We start from the raw sequence: 19,597 nt of genomic DNA, 5'->3' as shown, positions 1-19,597 counted from the left end.
GTGCATTCCACTTATAAGATAACCGGAAGAGAGTAACTCTTCGCCAATTTAAAAATAAACTAAGACAGTTATGTTAACAAGGGTGAATAGTATTAATAGCGCCATCTATTTCTCGTTTCTTAACTGTGACGTACAAGGGCACACGTAAGACCTTATAACTGCGTTTTGTTATAGCTTCTTATATAATAGTCTGATTTCATCATATTTGTTAAGTTGATAGGCATAGACAATAAGGAATATACCAAAAAGGTATTCAGCCTATCAAGCAATTAAACTACATATATAATGGAAATGAAATGAAATGATGAAATAATGAAATCCTATAATAAATTTATAAAATACTAATATCTTAAATCCCATTAAAATTCTAACCCACCATTGGATTTCAATTAAAAGAAAATTTACAAATAGATCCAATCTTTTTCTTTTTCACCACCATGACTGGCAATCAGATTTTATGTTGAACGGGCTAGAGGGCAACTGAAGGTTCCCCACTTGCAGAAGCTCGGGGCAAGACTGACGCGTGGGGATTCGAGTTCATTCATAAACGCCAATTTTAAAAGCCAGGGGAAGGACAGTCTTACCAGCTGAAACTGAATCGACTAAAGGGACAATGCAAATAACGTGCCTTTTAGCCCTGATTGAAAGATGTGTAAGCATTTTTGGAGGTATATGCTCGCGGTATTCCAGGTATTCCAGGTACATAAGTCTCGTTGGCTCGGCCTGTGCTCTGTAAGCCAGATAAGATGTGCTCCTGATTTACGATGTGCTCCGATTACGACGTACCCAGACAGATATCGTGTGGAGATAAGTGGGGCCATTTAACTGGAGATGCTACTTAAGAAGGGTGCCCGCCATCCGATCTCCACAAGTGCGCTGGCAGCATCCAGACCCTAAGCTCCGAAAGTCTTCCGGCTCGGTTTACCCATTTCGCGACACCAAGGACAGCTCAAGGATGACGAGCATTGTCAGCGAGTTGGCCAGCACAGCGGCCACTGGCACGACGGCTGTTTTGGAGGACCTCCGCTTCAGTATCACGGACTATATAGTCTTCTGCCTAATGCTGAGTGCCTCGGCAGGAATCGGAGTATACTTTGGGTTCTTTTCAAAAGCCAAGAACACCACCGAGGAGTACCTGCAGGGCGGCAAGAAGATGCCAACGCTTCCAGTGGCCATTTCCCTAGTCTCGAGGTGAGTGTCCCGCACGCTTTTTCAATAAATTTCCATGTCGTCACACCGTAAAACATCACGGGTCTATAAAGATAGTGCCGTAGTAACGGGCCTCCTCCCTCTTAAGCCATCTATTCGTCTATGCGTCTATCTTATCCAAGTGCGCATGCCAGATATTACACCCATAAAACAGATTAGATGAATTGCAAATTTACCGCAGACCTTGTGAAATTAATCAAATCAGGTTCGAGCCCCTCTTTTTTGCGGAAATCGTTCATAGGTCGAGTGGACTTTTAGGGTAGCCCTAATGAATTTGTTTGTCCTTTCAGTCAACTGTCGGGAGTGGCCATGATGTCCGTTCCGGCGGAGACCTACTCCTTCGGATTCAACATGATATTCGTGGTCTGGGCAATGGTCTTGTCGGTGCCCGTTCTTATATATGTGATCGTGCCCGTCTTCTACGATAATAATGTCTCCAACTGCTACGAGGTGAGTGGAAATATTCCCAATGAATCAGCTCTTTTGGCGAGGCTTAATAAGAAGATAAAAGTGTTCGTAATATGATGTTGAAGGTCCTCTTTGGAATCATAATCATTTGACCTTCAAATAACGATTGCAAGATACATCGTACTATCGTTCTACTAATTATATATAGCTCCTGAGAGGATCTAAAATTAAACTCATTGTTTGATTTCCTTTACAGTATCTGGAGATGCGTTTCAGCAAGAGGACCCGCCAGTTGGTTACCATCACGTTCATCCTAAACCAGTTCCTGATGCTTCCCGTCTACATGTTTGTGCCCTCGCTAGCCTTTTCCCAAGGTATAATGGAAATAGATTTTAATCGCAGGCGCATCAGTGGTTGAATTAAAATTCATTTTCATTTGCAGTCACCGGCTATAACATTCACCTTATCAACACTGTGGTCTGCTCCATTTGCGTCTTTTACACGATGCTTGGCGGGATTAAGGCTGTCGTCTGGACCGATGTGGTCCAAGGTGGCGTTATGTTGGTCTCGGTTCTTCTGGTTGCCATTTTGGGCACCTCGAACACAGGTGGCTTGGCGAATGTTCTGCAGAATGCATCAGAGGGAGGCCGTTTCAACTTCAAGTAAGTGTATTTCAGGAATACATCATTACATTATTACACAAGATGTTTTCTTCTATTTGCAGTTTCGGAATAGATCCACGCCTTCGGCTCACCTTCTTCAGCGGAATGACCAGTGGGCTTCTGATGTGGACCGGTAAACTTGGCCTGGACCAGAGCTGTGTACAGAGAATAGTCTCCATGCCCTCTTATAGCCATGCCAAGAGGTGCCTGCTTATGGCTGGTTTTGGGTTTCTGCTGATCATGTCATTCACCTGCTTTGCCGGAATCATCATGTTCGCCTACTACTACGGATGTGATCCTATTCAGGCTGGGGTAAGATAATCCATAATCCTATAGCTACCCAGGAATCTAAATACTAATTCTGTGTCTGCATTTAGTTGGTCAGCAAACCAGACAAACTGATGCCGTTCTTCATTCAGGACATCATGGGCAATCTGATGGGCATGCCCGGTGTTTTTATCTCCTGCGTTTTCAGCGCCTCCCTGAGTTCTCTGTCCGCCAGTCTGAATTCCTTCGCCGGAGTGGTATACTTTGACTACATCAAGCCGCGAATAAATCACACGGAGGCCAAAGCCAATGCGACTATGAAGATAGTCATTGTCGTAATGGGAGCCTACTGCATCGTGGGCGGCTTTATCGTGCAGAACTTCAACTCCATGATTCAGACTATGTGGACGATCACTGGCATTAACATGGGTGCTGTGGTGGGAGTTTTCTGCCTCGGTATGTTCGTGCCCCGCTGCAACGCCAAGGTGGCGGTAAGTGGAATTACCTTCAGTGTCCTGGTGATGCTGTGGATCATCGTCAACGGCCAGATGAACTTCAAGGAAGGGCTGATCAAATACGATCCCATTCCTAATGGCCTGGACAAGTGTGAGGCTAAGCAGTTCAAAGTCATCTTTGATGCCATGTAAGTACAGGATGCTAAGATTATTTATATATAAGTTTGTCAACGAATCCGACTTCCTCAGAAACAACAACATGACCAGCATCGTCACCACTCCGATTCCCTCTCTGGAAGATCCCCCGCTGGTGACCACTGCTTTCGACAGCAATCGCGACTTCTCCATCTACGACCTATCCTTCTACTGGTACAAGGTACTCGGTGCTCTCTTAGTCTTTGCTTGGGCCATTCCCATGAGCTATGTGTGGCCCTTGGACAAGGACGAAAAACAGAATCCCAAGCTCTATTCGCCCTTCGTCCGGAACATGTTGAACCAGCAAAGTCCAGTTTTGGAGCTAGAGGAGCTGCCACTGAAGACACCGTTGTCCGAGGAGCAGATCAAGGAAAAGGAAAACGGGGTTTCGGCTGAGGCCTAATACAGCATATCGCATTACATCTGTACATTTGCATTAGAATCTTTAAGTACGCTAAGAATTGTATCCTATAGTTACAAAAGTATCGATTACAGAACCAAGTTCTCAGTCACAAAAGGTACCCGAAATAAATATAAAGATATTAAATCAAAACATCTTTTTTTTTCCATTTCTCAGCCCGAATCGCGCTGTGGTCAACCACTGAAAAGAGAAATATGATAGCCCCTTCAGGAGATTAACCAACTTGGGGGATGGCGTAGAGTGCAGTCGAACAAGTTTCGTTTCTCTTGTATTTTTTAAAGATTTATTTACAAAAGAATATTCAAATGAAGAATGCCTTATACAGAAGATAAGCTACATACAAAAACGGTCTGACTGATCATTTCAGTTGCAACGGCTTCCAAAACTAATTTACGCTTTTGCTGTGTATACGTATATATTAATTAATTATTAATATTATAAGAATTTGTGTTTCTCCCTTTTTTCATTGAAAAAGTTTACTCTTTACTCTAGCATGTATTTACGAATTCAGTTAGGAGTGATCGCCTAAAAGGGACCTTTGCCTAGCACAACAGTTTCTAATGAGCTCATCCGTAGACACAGGTCTAAATGCTTCAAATAAAACGGGCTTGAAAAACGTTTAAAAAATTATTCAAAAGGGTTAAAGTTTTGCACATACGTATCTTAAAGCCGCAGTCGTATTGCATTACAGTGGTTAAAATCTTTTCGCTTTTTAGTTTCTTATGTTTTGAGTGTTGTCCAATTGGGTTTATAATTAAGGTTTTATGTCTTACAATTTAAAAACATCTATTTTACATACATTCCGACAATGTATCGTTTGTTTGATTCCAATTTGATTAATTATCCACATACATATTATATTAAGATGCATTTTACAATCTGTGTATTTCTGGGGAAGTGGGTGGGAGGGTTTGGGTACTGGAACTACTGCCTACTTGTTTGCTTTTCTGTCTAGCTGACGCACACAACGCATTGCAACATTGAAAGTCCAGCATCGATTGCAGCCTATGGCGTCCCTCGCGTCAACCAAATACTGGAAGACACGAAACTATCATCAAAATAAAGGGATTTCTGAGTAAGAAATCAAGTGGTCAATTAAAAAAGAAAATCGTAACTTTGTTTGGGGGAACTCTTAAATGTTTGCATGTAATGGGCGTCATCCAGACCAACTCGGCGGGCGAGCTGAAGATGCTTTTTGTACACATCCGCAACGAATTGAAGCTGTTGATTGTCCATCGGTGGTTGGATTGGTCTAGTTACAGACCTTTGGCGCTGCATTCTCGCCCACTTCGGCGGAATTGTTGACGATCTTGGGTTCACCTGTGAAATTGATTTGTTATTAACTGGTATAGTGATTCATAATAATAAGCTTTTGACATACCATTAACATTGATTTCGGCCTTCTTGACCTCGCTGATCACCGGTGCCTCCTTAGCCGGACTCTCAGCCGCCTTCACCAAAGTGGTTTCAGCTTCAGCAGAATTTCGGACATCATTAGTGGCGGGGGCGGCGGGAACCTCGGCGGCGACGGGAGTGACACTCTCATTCTGAGTGCTGTCTGACTCCTTGGGCTCCGCAGATGTCTCCTTAGGCTTCTCGGTGCTGTCGACTTCCTTGGACTCAGCCTCAGGTATACTGGTGTCCGTGGGCTGTTCCGCAGACTCGACGACAGCCTTGGCTTCCTCAGTTTCAGCAGCGGGCGCATCTGTATTCGACTTCTCCAACTCTGTGGATAGACCGTCGGCGGCAGTACTCGATTCTTTTGCCTCTTCTACTGCGTCTGCCTCTGGAGCTTTAAACTCTTCGGTGATTGGGGTATCTACTTTGGCCGTCTCCGAACTGCTCTTCGAACTCGCATCTACCTCCATGGGCTCTGGTGTGGTCTCCTTAGCAGGTTCCGATTGCGCCTTCGACTCTTCCACAACGGGTACTGCAGGTTCTTCGTGTTTCTTGTCATTGACGGATGCAGGTTCTTTGTCTACTGAAGGTGTGCTTTCGACGGCCGACTCATCAATGTCCACATCCATTGCGGAAGGCGCCTCCTCGGTGGCAGCGGGAGTTTCTTCTGTGGTGGCTCCATTCTCAGAGGTTTCCTCGCTTGTCTTAGGTGGTTCCTCGACTTCTGGCACTTCTTCGCTTGACTTATCAGACACTTCTGGGCTTGGTTTGATTTCATCCACATGGTTCTGCTTCTCCTCCGCTACTGCAGGCAAATCCACAACACCATCTGGCTGGTCTTCGGTCTCGATTGGCTTGGCATCTTTCTCCTTTGGCTCGTTTTCTGCTTGTGCTTCTGTTTCTTTTTCTGCCTCTGCCTCTGCCTCCGTCACCGCCTCAGCCACTTCAGGAACAACTTCTTTAGCCGACTTCTCCTCCTTCTTGGCCTCTTTCGCTTTCTTGGGAACGGCCTAAAAAATTGTATGATCGTTAGCAGTTAGTTTGAAGAAGAGCTAGTAATTAGTTTACCTTTCCCTTAACCGGTGTCGGCACCTTTTCTGGTTCCTGCTCGGGCTCTTCAGCTCCCACATCTAGCTTACGTGCCCCGCGTCCTTTCCCTGCGCTGGCCTTGGTAGCTGATGCCGGGGATGTTCGGGCTTTCTTACTGGGCGGCGGCGTCACTGTCTCGGCGACCCGCGTCGGCGTTCCTCGCGTGCTGGAACGTGTACGCCGTCCGCCCGCTAACTCTAGGCTGCCGCCCATCGTTCGCACCAGCTCCTCGCTTTCCTGCTGCGCCCGCTCAATAAACGAGCGGCGTTTGGGAGTGCGTTTCTGGAATGGAAAACAGTACGATAAGTATATACATATATCAATATGTGAAAATAATACAACATAGTAAGTAAACATATATGAGTTCCTTCGACTAGTTAAATCGTTTACCAAATTAATGTGTAATACATACATACATATCAATTAGATCCCAGTATACGCCCTTTTAAAGTACACACACACATACGACTTAAATACTTTGCCGGTAAAATTATTTACATGTATGTAAGTAATAAAATCTCAAAAGTCATTTCTGAAAACTAACACCATCATGGCAAAAGCCCAAAATGTAACTCTCTACCTCTTTTGACAGAGGATCTGATCTGTGAGAGCTTTTGTTACCGTTATCCTAGTTCCAAAGCTCTAACACAGATTTCCCGCCAAAACCCAAGCCTCTCTCAGTTTCTGTGTTGCGTCGGTTGAGGTAGGACATCCAAATAGTTTCGGAGTGCTTAAGAGTTATCTCGATTCTAAATTTGGCCTATTAATTTGAACTGAATAAAATTAATTGCCGTTCTTTTCCAAATATTGCATTCCCAGAGAGCAAGTGCAAAAATGGTGCTTATGAATGCGCTCGACAAGTGAAAGCCAGTGCTTTTTTTTTTTTTTTTTTTTTTTCAGTGTGTGCGTGTATGTGTTTTATGTGATTTCTTTTTTTTTTTAAGTGGTATTTTATTTCTGATCAATTAATTTTTGGTTTTTTTGTTTTTTTTTTTTGTGGTAATAAAAGAGGAAATGATAAGCATCTGTATATTAATACATAAGAATAAGTTATGGCGCAGAAGCGTACTCAATATTAAAAACGGAGGTGAGTAAATATTTTATTTTTAAATTTAAAAGTTTATAAATATTCACTTGATTCAAACTTAATAAAATATATTGCTATTAAAATAAATTAAGGCCAAACTTTTAAAGTTATTTGTGAAGCACACAAAGTACTTGTACTATTATATATATTGCCAAATGCCGGTGCAGTCGCCCCCGCACATTCTCATTTGCAGCTGAATACACAGCACAGACTCCAAATAATCCCCCATATCAATTTCTGGCGATCGGGGGTGTTAGTTGATCATCTTTATCTATAAGTATAGATGCCACTAGTCGCTTAATAATGGAACCGAATCTAGAACGGAACGTATTGCATACATACACATACACAGGCTCAAACACCGCGAAGCGAATGCAAGTGTTCGTGGTGCTGTGTATGACAAAGTACAGCAAACAACAAAAAGTCGAAAAGGGAACCAGCAAAAATAAAAACAAACGAGACGCGGCGGCAAAACGTGAACGCAAAGGAAAAAGGCCGATTGCCTGAGTCTCTCTCGTCGTCTTCTTCTTCTTCTTCAGCGAGTAGCTGCCGCTGCCATACGTATACACACACACATACACGCATCTGCTAGGTTCGTTTGTTGAAGAGGGGGAAGTTGGAAAGTGGAAAGGAAAGGAAAAAGCAAAAAGCGCGCGCACACGAGGGTATACGTAGAAAAAAGAAACGTAAATAGAAAACAGAGACAGCGCACAAAGGGAAATTGTGAAAATGCACAATATCCGTGAGCCCATATACACACACATTTATTTTGGAAAAATACCGCAGATAATTCGGGCAAAGCAAAAAATAAAGCCCTTGTTTGTGTGCGTTATCGCCGCGCTATGTTAATTGTCGCTAAAAATGTGTATGTACGGCTACTTACGGGTGTTTTCTTCTCGTCCCCCGCAGCCGACTCCTCTATTTCCACCGCCTCCGGCTTTTGGGCCACAGTTGCCTCCGACATGGTATAGTTAGTATAGCAGATGGGCGGTAGTCCAAGATTTCACAATATTTTCAAACTTCGAAGTGGTGGCGAGCTTACTCGACTTTACTTCCACTCTCACAAGCGCACACAATTACAGGTAACTCAACTCGACACACACGCCACGCTTCTCATACCGTGAACGCGCAACTTTTAGAAATGCCGATTTTTGGATCCCTTGCCACTATAAGAAGGTTTCTTTTGCTCACTAATACTGCGCAATGATCTTAGCAAGAACTTAATTGTATTTATTCTACTAGATTGCTTGTTTTTCGCCCTTTACTTCGTTTTTTATCGCGCTTGCACGGAGTAAACGTAACTAAACTGCTTCTTGCTAGTGCTGCACAATTTGTAATTTGAGGAAGTTGGCAGTGCCTGCATATCGATATAATTTCCTAGGAAGCCACTTCCTTATCGATTGCTAACTATCGTGAGAGTATCGACATAGTCTAATTTGTTAAAAAAAAAAATTTTTTATAAATGGAGAGATTTATTTAATAACTCGGGATGGTTTTTTTTTTTAAATTTACTTTTATTCGAAAATCGGCTAATCATCGATATTATCGATAGTACCATCGATTGTTTGACATCTCTGCTACACGCGGCTATATTTATAAATCAACACCACATCAAAATGGTATCCCAGCAACAGATCGAAGCCATTGGGGGAGTCCTGAACAACAAGACTCGACCTTTAAAGGAGCGATTCCGGGCCCTGTTCACGCTGAAGAACATCGGCGGAGAAACGGCCATAGAAGCGATCAGCAAAGCCTTCGACGATGATTCAGCTCTGCTCAAACACGAATTGGCCTACTGTTTAGGGCAGATGCAGGATGCCCAGGCCCTAGATATTCTCACCAAGGTTTTGAAGGATACCACGCAGGAGCCAATGGTACGCCACGAGGCGGCAGAGGCTATGGGAGCCATTGGTCACCCCGATGTAATCCCTATTCTGGAGAAATACAAAGAGGATCCGGTGGTCGAAGTGGCCGAGACTTGCGCCATTGCCTTGGATCGCGTTCGTTGGCTGCAGAGTGGTCAGAAGGTGGACGACAACAACCCCTACGCCTCCGTGGATCCGTCACCACCAACAGCGGGTGTTAAATCCGTCGCCGAACTGAAAACCATATATTTGGATGCCCAGCAGAGTCTATTTGACCGTTACAGGGCTATGTTCAGCCTTCGCAATCTGCGTACAGAGGAAAGTGTTTTGGCTATAGCCGAGGGATTAAAAGACTCCTCCGCCCTCTTCCGACATGAAGTGGCCTTCGTTTTGGGCCAGCTGCAGGAACCCTGCAGCATTCCCTTCCTGCAAGAGAATCTGGAGGACCGTTTCGAGAACGAAATGGTGCGCCACGAGTGCGCCGAGGCCTTGGGCGCCATCGCAACAGAGGATTGCATACAGATCTTAAACCGCTATGCCGAGGATGACAAGCGAGTCGTTAAGGAGAGCTGTATCATTGCTTTGGACATGTGCGAGTATGAGAACAGTCCGGAGTTCCAGTATGCTGACGGTCTGACCAAGCTGGACGGGACCAAGTGATTTAGGTTACCCCTTTACTGCTTTAAACTGTATATATTATTTGTAAACTTGATCTGTCACGTATTGTGATTACACGGACCTAATCTTATCAAGCTAAAAGAAAATCGAGACTTGATTTTCTACCAGGGAACCGGGATCATCATCACTCACTTTTTACTGCTAACTAAATAGTTAGGTTAAACTTATTGCTTAAAAGGGCATCTGTGTCAATTGGGATAAATTAAATATTCTATAGATTGAGATTTAGTTCAATGTATAAATATTTAAATTAACTGAGAGTTAGAACAAGCAAAGTGGCAACTCTACTAAAACGGAACTAATTTAAATATTTCGGCTGCATTCGAGTAATTTTTTCAAGCTTCGTTTAAGAAATTGAACATTTTATTAAATTTTTTCCCACGATCAATAAAATTTACGGCATAAAAAATCCCTAAAATAAAAATTACCGCCACAGTGTGACCACTTGGCGATACCCCGCAAATTCTTCATGCCGGCTTTTTGTAGTAAAGATTTTTCTGCAACGGCAAACACATGAACGTACTGATGCTCGGCACGATTTTGGCATTCTTTTGGGTAATCTCGGCAACAATGGCGGCTAACAAGGAAAGGACTTTTATCATGGTCAAGCCTGATGGCGTCCAGCGAGGACTCGTTGGCAAGATCATCGAGCGCTTCGAGCAGAAGGGCTTCAAGTTGGTCGCCCTGAAGTTCACCTGGGTAAGCGGATAATTAAATTAGAAAGAAATCAATATGTGTAGGTTGCCCAGCCCCCACGCGTTATCTTCAGACCTAACCTCAAAGGTTAGGTGCAGGCGTCATCATCGGAATGACATGTGTTTTAGAGGTCATAATTGCAATTAATTGATAACGAACCGGTTTTGTAACCAGGCCTCCAAGGAACTGCTGGAGAAGCACTACGCCGATCTGTCTGCCCGTCCCTTCTTCCCCGGACTTGTTAACTACATGAACTCCGGCCCCGTTGTCCCCATGGTGTGGGAGGGTCTGAATGTTGTCAAGACCGGTCGCCAGATGCTCGGCGCCACCAACCCCGCCGACTCCCTGCCCGGCACCATCCGTGGTGACTTCTGCATTCAAGTCGGTCGCAACATCATCCACGGATCCGATGCTGTCGAGTCCGCCGAGAAAGAGATCGCCCTGTGGTTCGACGAGAAGGAACTGGTCACCTGGAGCCCTGCCGCCAAGGACTGGATCTACGAATAAGCTTGCCCTCATCTAAGCTTGATGCAGATATATTCTTCTAAAGAAATAAAATTCCACAATAATTAGTAAAGAGACATTCTTGTTTATGTATGTTTCGTGTTTAGTTTGTCAAGGTAGTTAGGTCCTATTCTAATGGGAACTTTGCCTGTAAAGGTTTAAGGTGAAGCTACAAAAAATGCTTTAATAGTACAAGAGGATTCTTATGAGTTGTATAAGAATTAAGTTTCATTCCTGTACGCTGCCCACTCAGCTGAGGGGTTTACTGGAGGTAACACCCATCCTCGGGGTATGCAGGAACCCCTTTCACCATAACTTATGTAAGAATCCCATGTGGTGCTGTAAGAGAAGCCACTTAGGAACAGACGTCACAATTTAAAGTCATTAAAAAGCCTACCGAATCTGTAGGAATCTTTCTTTGTTCTCCTTAATTGAAGGGGAATATTTTCCAAAGAAAACAGAATCCCACTGGGACTCTATAGAGGCAGCCATTTTGGACTCCTTTACACTGTTACCCTTGGTTTCCTCTTGGACTTTCCGCCACACAAGACGCATTTGGTTTAATTTCTGGCTTAGCGCAGCTTTGTCTCCTCCACGGGATTCACAAAGTTTCTCCAAGAGATCAAAGGTTTCCAGAATGGAGACTGCATCTTGTTGCTTGCGTAGGGATATGTGATCCGCGTGTTGCTCTTTCGGAGTTTCCCGAGGAAGTTCTGTGGAATGTCTATGCTCTAAAGTCTCTTGTTTGTTTGTTTGCCACTTGATTGCCTTTCTCTTTTGCTTATCTAAGCGCCGCCGGCGCCTTTGCTTTTGTATGCGGGCTACTTTTTGAGCCGGCACTTGGTCGAGTTCGTCTAGCAGACTTGTCGTGCTCCGCTGCAGTTCCTGTGCCTGTTCTTCATCTAAATTTTCTGATGATGTTCCACAGCTCAGCTGATCAAGTCGTTCTAAATTGGATACAACACGATTTATATTTGCTTTAATTTCACTAATTTTAAGATTTTTGTTCGGCATATTATCCTCCTTTTCTAACAAATATGTCGATAAAAATATCGATAAACGGTACTTCTTTTCTAATGCTTCGTTTGGTTATGAATTATTTATAGGAAACTCCCATAAATGTCTATTAATAGCCTTTAATGAAATCAAATAAAATTTGAGACTTTTTGTAGAAAAAGGATAAAAAACGCAAATAGCAACCTGCTGGTTGCACTTTAAGAAAAAATATAAACTTGTTTATTATAAAACGAAACAAATTTAGAAAGTATTATGTTGCTTAATAGATAAGGCCTTATAGCCGCTCTGCAGCAATCAGGAATAAGCCATTAATGCTGATATTAAAGGGAAGTAAATGCTGTATAAAGGGGAATGTGTGGCTTCTAGGTATCCAGTTCTAACTTGGCTGCTTTTAGAATCTCTGCTGCCTTCGTATAAGCCTCGGTCTCTTTGAGATCCTGCTCATCTTGGAGATACTTCTCCAATATTTCGTACTCCTTTTGTAGCCTGCAAAAATATCGTTGAATTAACCACTTAAGAAGGAAATTCAGAAAAAATACCTTCTCTTAGAGTCGGGGACCATCATGATGCACTCCTGGATAACTTCTTCCTGCTTTCGCAAGACATGGTCGTCGGCTCCCTCGCCTTTAAACTTCTCCATCCTGTTCTGTTCGACCACCACCTCCTTGGCGTAGCAGAACTTCTCCTTAGTCAACCTCTTGACCACTCCGGATTTTATTACTAACTGTCGGATGCGTGGATCTGTCATTTTTGTGTTCCCTCCGTTGCGTTTATCTGTGGACTAAAGTTAGCAGAGCTCGACAGGGAGTTATTGGGCTGAGCCACACTTATTTCAACTAATTTTCGAACAGCCGGCTGAGATTCGGTGTAATTTGCTCAGTGCTTTTGTTGTTTGTACACAGGGCTCCAGTGACTCACTACCAGAGTTGTCGCCCTTTCGGTGGATCCAATTCAATGAACCAGTTCGAACCGCCTTATTTAAATCTTATAAAACATAAAATTAGTACAAGTTTTCCAACATATAAAAGAAGAGTAAAAAAGGAAAGTTAAAAATAGGAATATTTAAAAAAGTAAAACAAATTTGTTTTGTGGTATTTTACGGTTAAGCTTCCTTTATTTTTCTCATCATTTAAAAGATCTTGTATCAAGCAACATGTTCTGTCTCCAAGAATTGTTCTGGTGTCGGTTACAATAGTTTTCGGTTTGTATAAATTCAGAGTGAAGGAGAGTAACGTGTACTATATGCTGGTTATGGCCATGTGGTTAACGTATATAATGTAGTATGCAAATGCAAATGAGGCTCGATCAAACATTTAGAATGTTTTCAAAAACCGCATGATTATGTGTGTTATGTTGATTTCCTTTTTTGTAATACTTCTTAAGCATTTGTCTTTTGGTTTCAAGAGAAATTTTGAATTCATTGCGAATGTAGTCTTGTTTCTTTTTTTTTTTTTGGTTTTAGGGAATTTTTGTTTGGAGCGTAAGCGTGGTTTATAACTAAATTCGGAAATTACATTGTTTAATAGATTTTAAATCGAATGCCTCCGACTTGACTTATAAAAAGTATAAAAAGTGTTTAAAATCCATTCGAAACAGGTGGATGATGCACGACCGAATGAGGCTGCTAATTAAATGTAAGGTTAGTTGTAGATGAGTATATATCGGAGAGCAGGCTACAGCAGCACTCCGAAGGTTCCTGGCAACTCCAAGGTGTGGTTACTAGTGGGTTTCCTGCGGAAGGACTTGCGATGGCGATACAAGTTCAGATAGCTACAGTAGACTACCATGGCGACGGTGACTAAAACCAACCCATCAAGTTGAAAAGACTCCTCCTTGTCGTCCTTGCTGCAACTCCTCTCCTCGCTAATCGTACGTGTGGTTATTATATATGGTATTATTTGCTCGAGTCCGTATATCTGCCTCTGCTTGCAGCTGGTAATATTAATAATTGGTGTCTTGGTTGCCACGGAGCTTAGATTTGCCTTTGATCGTCGAGTGGATATTATAATTTTGACATGTGTACTGGTGTGTGTTGTTGCTGTTGCTCTAGCCGTCTGTTGTTGTTCTTGTTGTTGTTGGGTTCGAGTGATGTAGTTTTGCTGGCACCCTAGTTATTTCTTCTTCTGTGCCTTCTCAGCGGCTTTTGTCACCTTGCCCGAGGTCGTCTCTTTAAAGTTAACCGATTTGATGACGCCCACGGCGACGGTCTGCCTCATGTCGCGCACGGCGAACCGTCCCAGCGGTGGGAACTCCTGGAAGCTCTCGACGCACAGCGGCTTGCTGGGCACCAACACAATGATGGCCGCATCTCCGGACTTAATGGCCTTCGGCTCCGTTTCAGTGGTCTTGCCAGTACGGCGGTCGCACTTCTCCTTGATCTCCGCAAACTTGCAGGCAATGTGGGCCGTGTGGCAATCCAATACAGGAGTGTAGCCATTGGCTATCTGTCCCGGATGGTTCAGCACAATTACCTGCCGGAAAAAAGCAAAAAAGATATTTTATGTTAGTCTATCAATTAACCCTTTGGGATTTACGTGAGGCTTCCGCAGTGTACTATTTAAGTATTTTTTAAATTACTTTAAAATATGTTATCCTACCTGAGCGGTGAAATCGGCTGCTCCCCTGGGAGGATTGTTCTTCGAATCGCCGGCCACATAGCCGCGACGCAGCTCCTTAACGGAGACGTTCTTCACGTTGAAGCCGACGTTGTCGCCGGGCATCGCCTCGGTGAGAGCCTCGTGGTGCATCTCCACCGATTTTACTTCGGTGACCAGGTTGACCGGAGCGAAGTTGACGACCATGCCTGCAACGAGAACGAAACCGAAGAGACCGAAAAGAGTTACTCATCGGAGTTGTATATTTGTGGGTGTTGAGTGGGGTGGACAATAGTACACAGAAAGAAATGGAAAACAACAATATATTTAAAATTAAAATTAAATATGTTCATATTTAGAAGTCAGTTTAGAATTTACTTATATTGGACTAAGAGAGAAAAAAAAAAAATACTTTATCTAATAAGGATTATGGATTATATATCCAAAAGGATTTTACTATTGTTACTGACTTTCACTTTCAATTTTAAAATGAAAGTTCTTGGCAACTGAATAGCCAGTTTTCCCAAGTACATGGGACAGAGTGCCACGCTCTCGGCAGAGAAGTTTACTCAATAATGCATACATGCGCAAAACTTCGTCTGCGAGCGCCGTTGCAAAGGTGGCGAGAAAGGGATTGGGAGTGGCAACCCACTGCCGACCCAAATTTCTTACAGCACATGAATGAAATAATCAGAGGGTGGAGTTGAAAGGCTCTCCAATCAACATGCAGTTATACTTTACCTGGCTTGAGGAGACCAGTCTCCACACGACCCACTGGTACTGTACCGATGCCTCCGATCTTGTAGACATCCTGGAGAGGCAGACGCAGAGGCTTGTCGGTGGGACGCTGGGGAGGCAGGATCGCGTCTAGAGCGTCGATCAAGCACTTGCCTTCAGCCTTGCCCTCCTTACGCTCGACGGACCATCCCTTGAACCAGGGCATCTTCTCAGAGGGCTCCAGCATGTTGTCGCCGTGCCACCCAGAAATGGGCACAAAGGCCACAGATGCCGGGTTGTAGCCGATCTTCTTGATGTAAGAAGACACCTCCTTCTTGATCTCCTCATAGCGGGCCTCGCTGTAGGGCGGCTCAGTGGAGTCCATCTTGTTGACGCCCACGATAAGCTGCTTCACGCCCAGCGTGAAAGCTAACAGGGCGTGCTCACGGGTCTGGCCGTTCTTGGAGATACCGGCCTCGAACTCGCCGGTTCCAGCAGCCACGATCAGCACCGCACAATCGGCCTGCGAGGTACCGGTGATCATGTTCTTGATGAAATCTCTATGGCCGGGGGCATCGATGATGGTCACATAGTACTTGGCCGTCTCGAACTTCCACAGAGCGATGTCGATGGTGATACCGCGCTCTCGCTCCGCCTTCAGCTTGTCCAGCACCCAGGCATACTTAAAGGAGCCCTTTCCCATCTCTTGGGCCTCCTTCTCGAACTTCTCAATTGTACGCTTGTCGATGCCACCGCATTTGTAAATCAGATGTCCGGTGGTTGTAGACTTGCCTGAGTCCACATGACCAATCACCACAATGTTAATATGGATCTTCTCCTTGCCCATCTTTCGTAGAGCTGTAAAGAGAGCAGAAGGATGGAGACATTCGAATGAGCAAAGTGGGTGGGTAGAATTCGGAAGGAACATGCCAATGTGGGACGGAACTTAATGGGTGGTGCAGACGAGTGACGTTTGCATGCTGTGGGTGTAGGTCGTGTCATCGTGGTGTAGACACCAAAAGCGCATTGCATACACACAGATGTACACAGGAGGAAAAACTAGGATAATTTTGGTTTTTATTTTGTGTGTTTTATTGTTGAATTCAAATCATATTCGTAGCTTTAATATTAAAATATAAAAATAAATCGTTATCAAAAAATGATTGTCATACTTAAAACTTCATTAATTGCATTTATAATGCATAAATGTAGCGTTTTTAACATAAATACGAAATAAATCACGTAAAAACTTTTGTCTGATGCATTTCCGGTGCGTTATATAGGAAAAACTCACCTGTTTTAACGAGACTTTCTAGAACGGTTTACTGGGCGATGCTGAGCTATCGAAAACTGATCACAAGTCCACTGGACGCTATATCCTAAAAACAAAAGATAGTATTTTAAGAAAAAAAATGTTAATTTGTAACACCGTTTAAGAGGGCTTTCCGTACTCTGCAGCCGAAAAACGACCGGGCCAAGTGTCTGTCGGTTAAAGACTGGCGTATATATCCCTCCGCCGATTTTCACCGGGCGAAAAATCAATAACGAGCCCCAGACAAAAACGAATCGAGCCGAAGTCTGCGAACTCTGATGGAAATGCACTCTCCTCTCCAGCAGACGAGGTCTAAGCCGTGGAGCAACCCCCACCCAAATAGCCTGAAAAGCCGGTGAAATGCGGAAAACATTGCGGTAGACCGGTGGGGAAGCAACTGGCCGGCTTCTTTTGGGGGGAAAACCAAATGAAAATTATTTACTAACGGCTCTTATCAAATGGCAAAAAAGAAAAAATTTTCAAGCTTTCGCAACGTGGTGAAAAGAAAATTCAATAGGAAATGCCCAGCGCATCGGTATTCGTGAGGCGGAAAATTCGCGATTCCAAAGGGTGAAAAACTGCATAGTAAGAGAACGCAGGAGCGAAAGAGATGGTAAATGGCCAATGGACTGCACTTGCTACATGCAGAGAGAGATTGAAAGAGACGAAGAGACCTGCAGGGCGTCGAGATTTATTTTCTACCCTAGTGACAATTTTACTTGCCGATTTTCCCGCATAGTATGTTATTTTTAAATCTCTGTATTTGCATTGGAGTGCCAATTGCGAGGAAGAAAGAGGAAAGAACGGAAAGGAAGAAAATGTAAAAATACTTTGGCAGACATGCAGGGCAGGGAAAATAATCTGCCGAGCATGTGTCATACCGCAATATTCATATTCCGCCTGCGAATTCCAATACGAACTCGGGAAAAACAGCGTGGGAACGGGAATACAGGCGAAATCGAACACGCACACACATGCACGTACGTGCAGCTAGCCGCCATGTTGGAATTTGAAAATTTACTTGCAATTTGAGGGCTCAGAAACTTGAAATTTCGATAGATTAACGCAAGCACAGCCACCACAATTTCAAAACTTCTATTATGCAAAATGTCAGAGAAAACCGGCCGGCAATACGAACATACACACTCGAACTTTTTCCCGAAAAATGTCAATGGAAACTCCGAAAATCGAAGAAATTCCACTTAAATATGCGGGAGAGGGAAACCCGAGACTTCCTCAATTGACTCTTGCAAAACCAATCGATGCCTATTAATATTTTGAATATTTAAGGACTTGACGGGAGCTCCGCGTGTACTTACCTCGAAATCACAAAACGGAAAGACCGAAAAAGCACAAGACTCCGAGCTGAACGGAGCCGAACCGATTCCACATAGTGGTGGGACAGGATCGTGAGTTTGTACGTGATTGTACACTTTTTAGCTTATATTTAGATTAACATATTGTATACGTCCTGGAAGTTAATTAATTAAAGGACTATTTAACATACGTAACGGCCGATTCTGTTGGTCTAATCATTAAAAACTCTTCTGAAGCCTAAAACTATGAAACTTTCAGTCACACCTTTATATCTTCTCCTATTTCATTATGGTTAGAATTGGGCTTAATGCTGAACCACATATGAACTTAGATAAACCTGTATTTTAAAAAATTTATTATTTTTGATAACTTATCTTAAACATATTGAAAATCTTTTAAGTTAATCAATAAATTCTACACGAGACCGTCCCTAATTCGAATGCATTCATTCGCATTCGGGTTGGAATAAGACCACATGCCTTCTTTTTCTTCCTTCTCCTTTTGTCGTACGAAAGATTACCGCAAAAATAAAAAACGATAACTTTATAAATCAGGGCTGATTTTGTGAATGTTCTGTTACTCGCCCTGTTCCGCTTATTGTCTGTGACTTGTTAAACATTAATATAAATGCATAGTCTGTTCGGGATCTTTCATATGATGCTTTGGAAATGCACAAATATTTGCCTGTTTTTCTGTAAATTTAATGATTTATAATAAGACTAAACATTACATAGATAGCATAGAAGTGTTATATTGTACGAAGGTCAGAAGCATTTATTTCCATTCACTGTCCGACTCGTACTCCTCCCAATCTGGTTTTACCCCGACGGGCAGCTTCTTCTGCTCAAGGTAAACATTGAACTGCTCCGGAATGGACATGAATCTGCGAATCTTGAGCCGAAACTGCCTCCAAGTCCATTGACCAAAGTTTTTTCGGTCAGTGACCATGGCTTTGTAGTTAAATTTGTACTTGTTGAGGAAATATGACAGCTCTTTCACTACCCCTTTTGGTAATCTGTGCAGATATTTTACCAATTAGATGAATGTTTATGTCTATGCGAAAAGTGTAATTTACCTGAACTCAGGGTCGGCTCGTTCGCTGGCTAGTTGCTCTAGTTCTTGAACAACATGGCCTCGTTTCGGACCCTCGTCCACGACTGGTTTTTTTAAGCCCAGTGCCCGCCGCTCATCCTCGTCAAGCTCCTCCTCCAGAAATCCATTCACCACCCTCGCTGCCAGGAGGCGATCCTTCTTGTAGCTGGGGATTGCTATGGCTTTATTGACGTCCTTAGCTAAGCCCATTTCGCTGAAGTTGGTGCCGACGCGCTGATCCTCCATCCACATCTTCTTCATCCTGGGACTAAGAAGACACATATGTTAAAAATAATTCTTAATCTTAATGACTTGTACACAGAACTAAGGTTGACCTGACCATTTGGAATATCTAATGGATGGGGCACAGCCATCTTACTTACTCCTTGATTTTTCCCATGGAACTCCTGGTTTTGTTTAGCGTTTTTCGGTTCACATTGTAGCGGTATCGCTTGCGTGCATGATTCTTGCGGATTTTCATTGTCAAAACGTTTAATTAATGAACTTAAATCACAAAAAAGTAAACCAAAACAATTTCAAACCGCACGTGTTGCAGCTGTTTAGAGTAACCGTGGGCTGCCAAATATCCAAAACCCCATTTGTAAAATTTAGTA

The 19,597-nt window shown here is 43.3% G+C and overlaps 8 protein-coding genes across 9 annotated transcripts; 3 read left to right on the top strand and 5 right to left on the bottom strand.

The window, feature by feature from the left end:
- The first annotated feature begins 858 nt into the window (after positions 1-858).
- Positions 859-3,749, top strand: LOC108109380 (sodium-coupled monocarboxylate transporter 2). Its single transcript, XM_017217873.2, has 7 exons — positions 859-1,191; positions 1,500-1,659; positions 1,874-1,991; positions 2,060-2,279; positions 2,342-2,591; positions 2,657-3,189; positions 3,251-3,749. Exons 1-7 carry the CDS (start codon positions 956-958, stop codon positions 3,597-3,599), a joined length of 1,866 nt encoding a protein of 621 aa, XP_017073362.1. The 5' UTR covers positions 859-955; the 3' UTR covers positions 3,600-3,749.
- Positions 3,750-3,881: 132 nt separating this feature from the next.
- LOC108109381 (fibrous sheath CABYR-binding protein) lies at positions 3,882-8,535 on the bottom strand. Its single transcript, XM_017217874.2, has 4 exons — positions 8,075-8,535; positions 6,084-6,386; positions 4,999-6,025; positions 3,882-4,937 (listed from the first exon to the last, which is right to left on the bottom strand). The coding sequence occupies exons 1-4, from the start codon at positions 8,153-8,155 to the stop codon at positions 4,870-4,872; spliced, it is 1,479 nt and encodes a 492-aa protein (XP_017073363.2). The 5' UTR covers positions 8,156-8,535; the 3' UTR covers positions 3,882-4,869.
- Positions 8,536-8,740: 205 nt separating this feature from the next.
- On the top strand, positions 8,741-10,197 carry LOC108109389 (deoxyhypusine hydroxylase). The gene has a single exon (XM_017217886.2). The coding sequence runs from the start codon at positions 8,808-8,810 to the stop codon at positions 9,714-9,716; it is 909 nt and encodes a 302-aa protein (XP_017073375.1). The 5' UTR covers positions 8,741-8,807; the 3' UTR covers positions 9,717-10,197.
- Positions 10,198-10,244: 47 nt separating this feature from the next.
- Positions 10,245-11,007, top strand: LOC108109391 (nucleoside diphosphate kinase). The gene is made up of 2 exons (XM_017217888.1): positions 10,245-10,433; positions 10,605-11,007. The coding sequence occupies exons 1-2, from the start codon at positions 10,248-10,250 to the stop codon at positions 10,935-10,937; spliced, it is 519 nt and encodes a 172-aa protein (XP_017073377.1). The 5' UTR covers positions 10,245-10,247; the 3' UTR covers positions 10,938-11,007.
- LOC108109390 (programmed cell death protein 7) lies at positions 11,000-11,988 on the bottom strand. The gene is made up of 2 exons (XM_017217887.2): positions 11,332-11,988; positions 11,000-11,273 (listed from the first exon to the last, which is right to left on the bottom strand). The coding sequence occupies exons 1-2, from the start codon at positions 11,946-11,948 to the stop codon at positions 11,156-11,158; spliced, it is 735 nt and encodes a 244-aa protein (XP_017073376.1). The 5' UTR covers positions 11,949-11,988; the 3' UTR covers positions 11,000-11,155.
- A 163-nt stretch (positions 11,989-12,151) lies between these two features.
- Positions 12,152-12,853, bottom strand: LOC108109352 (tubulin-specific chaperone A). The gene is made up of 2 exons (XM_017217812.2): positions 12,491-12,853; positions 12,152-12,437 (listed from the first exon to the last, which is right to left on the bottom strand). Exons 1-2 carry the CDS (start codon positions 12,697-12,699, stop codon positions 12,314-12,316), a joined length of 333 nt encoding a protein of 110 aa, XP_017073301.1. The 5' UTR covers positions 12,700-12,853; the 3' UTR covers positions 12,152-12,313.
- Positions 12,854-13,035: 182 nt separating this feature from the next.
- Positions 13,036-16,641, bottom strand: LOC108109366 (elongation factor 1-alpha 2). 2 transcript variants are annotated; one of them, XM_017217842.2, is made up of 4 exons: positions 16,557-16,641; positions 15,287-16,120; positions 14,549-14,754; positions 13,036-14,422 (listed from the first exon to the last, which is right to left on the bottom strand). In XM_017217842.2, exons 2-4 carry the CDS (start codon positions 16,107-16,109, stop codon positions 14,063-14,065), a joined length of 1,389 nt encoding a protein of 462 aa, XP_017073331.1. In that variant the 5' UTR covers positions 16,110-16,120; positions 16,557-16,641; the 3' UTR covers positions 13,036-14,062. The 2 variants fall into 2 exon arrangements, with proteins under 2 accessions (XP_017073331.1, XP_017073332.1); XM_017217843.2 differs by having other exon boundaries at positions 15,287-16,124; positions 16,562-16,641.
- Positions 16,642-18,570: 1,929 nt separating this feature from the next.
- Positions 18,571-19,566, bottom strand: LOC108109367 (nucleolar protein 16). Its single transcript, XM_017217844.2, has 3 exons — positions 19,367-19,566; positions 18,967-19,251; positions 18,571-18,906 (listed from the first exon to the last, which is right to left on the bottom strand). The coding sequence occupies exons 1-3, from the start codon at positions 19,462-19,464 to the stop codon at positions 18,666-18,668; spliced, it is 624 nt and encodes a 207-aa protein (XP_017073333.1). The 5' UTR covers positions 19,465-19,566; the 3' UTR covers positions 18,571-18,665.
- Between the last annotated feature and the right edge of the window lie 31 nt (positions 19,567-19,597).

The sequence above is a fragment of the Drosophila eugracilis genome, unplaced genomic scaffold (genome assembly GCF_018153835.1).
Source record: "Drosophila eugracilis isolate 14026-0451.02 unplaced genomic scaffold, ASM1815383v1 contig_1101, whole genome shotgun sequence".
In the NCBI taxonomy this organism is placed as follows: Eukaryota; Metazoa; Arthropoda; class Insecta; order Diptera; family Drosophilidae; genus Drosophila; species Drosophila eugracilis.
Note: the sequence above shows the minus strand (reverse complement) of the source record. Positions and strands in the feature narration are given on the sequence as shown.

What these genes read in the sequence shown, in the direction of transcription:
- LOC108109381 (XM_017217874.2), bottom strand. Translation starts at nt 8,155, where the DNA reads ATGTCGGAGGCAACTGTGGCCCAAAAGCCGGAGGCGGTGGAAATAGAG. An exon ending in GGGACGAGAAGAAAACACCC is followed by an intron (nt 6,387 to 8,074) that starts GTAAGTAGCCGT and finishes TTTCCATTCCAG; the next exon opens with AAACGCACTCCCAAACGCCG. An exon ending in CGACACCGGTTAAGGGAAAG is followed by an intron (nt 6,026 to 6,083) that starts GTAAACTAATTA and finishes ACAATTTTTTAG; the next exon opens with GCCGTTCCCAAGAAAGCGAA.
- LOC108109390 (XM_017217887.2), bottom strand. Translation starts at nt 11,948, where the DNA reads ATGCCGAACAAAAATCTTAAAATTAGTGAAATTAAAGCAAATATAAAT. An exon ending in GAAAGATTCCTACAGATTCG is followed by an intron (nt 11,274 to 11,331) that starts GTAGGCTTTTTA and finishes CTTCTCTTACAG; the next exon opens with CACCACATGGGATTCTTACA.
- LOC108109391 (XM_017217888.1), top strand. Translation starts at nt 10,248, where the DNA reads ATGAACGTACTGATGCTCGGCACGATTTTGGCATTCTTTTGGGTAATC. An exon ending in TCGCCCTGAAGTTCACCTGG is followed by an intron (nt 10,434 to 10,604) that starts GTAAGCGGATAA and finishes TTTTGTAACCAG; the next exon opens with GCCTCCAAGGAACTGCTGGA.
- LOC108109352 (XM_017217812.2), bottom strand. Translation starts at nt 12,699, where the DNA reads ATGACAGATCCACGCATCCGACAGTTAGTAATAAAATCCGGAGTGGTC. An exon ending in GTCCCCGACTCTAAGAGAAG is followed by an intron (nt 12,438 to 12,490) that starts GTATTTTTTCTG and finishes ATATTTTTGCAG; the next exon opens with GCTACAAAAGGAGTACGAAA.
- LOC108109367 (XM_017217844.2), bottom strand. Translation starts at nt 19,464, where the DNA reads ATGAAAATCCGCAAGAATCATGCACGCAAGCGATACCGCTACAATGTG. An exon ending in TCCATGGGAAAAATCAAGGA is followed by an intron (nt 19,252 to 19,366) that starts GTAAGTAAGATG and finishes GTGTCTTCTTAG; the next exon opens with TCCCAGGATGAAGAAGATGT. An exon ending in CGAGCCGACCCTGAGTTCAG is followed by an intron (nt 18,907 to 18,966) that starts GTAAATTACACT and finishes ATATCTGCACAG; the next exon opens with ATTACCAAAAGGGGTAGTGA.
- LOC108109366 (XM_017217842.2), bottom strand. Translation starts at nt 16,109, where the DNA reads ATGGGCAAGGAGAAGATCCATATTAACATTGTGGTGATTGGTCATGTG. An exon ending in GACTGGTCTCCTCAAGCCAG is followed by an intron (nt 14,755 to 15,286) that starts GTAAAGTATAAC and finishes TTCTCGTTGCAG; the next exon opens with GCATGGTCGTCAACTTCGCT. An exon ending in CAGCCGATTTCACCGCTCAG is followed by an intron (nt 14,423 to 14,548) that starts GTAGGATAACAT and finishes TTTTTCCGGCAG; the next exon opens with GTAATTGTGCTGAACCATCC.
- LOC108109380 (XM_017217873.2), top strand. Translation starts at nt 956, where the DNA reads ATGACGAGCATTGTCAGCGAGTTGGCCAGCACAGCGGCCACTGGCACG. An exon ending in CTCGCTAGCCTTTTCCCAAG is followed by an intron (nt 1,992 to 2,059) that starts GTATAATGGAAA and finishes TTTCATTTGCAG; the next exon opens with TCACCGGCTATAACATTCAC. An exon ending in GGAGGCCGTTTCAACTTCAA is followed by an intron (nt 2,280 to 2,341) that starts GTAAGTGTATTT and finishes TTCTATTTGCAG; the next exon opens with TTTCGGAATAGATCCACGCC.
- LOC108109389 (XM_017217886.2), top strand. Translation starts at nt 8,808, where the DNA reads ATGGTATCCCAGCAACAGATCGAAGCCATTGGGGGAGTCCTGAACAAC.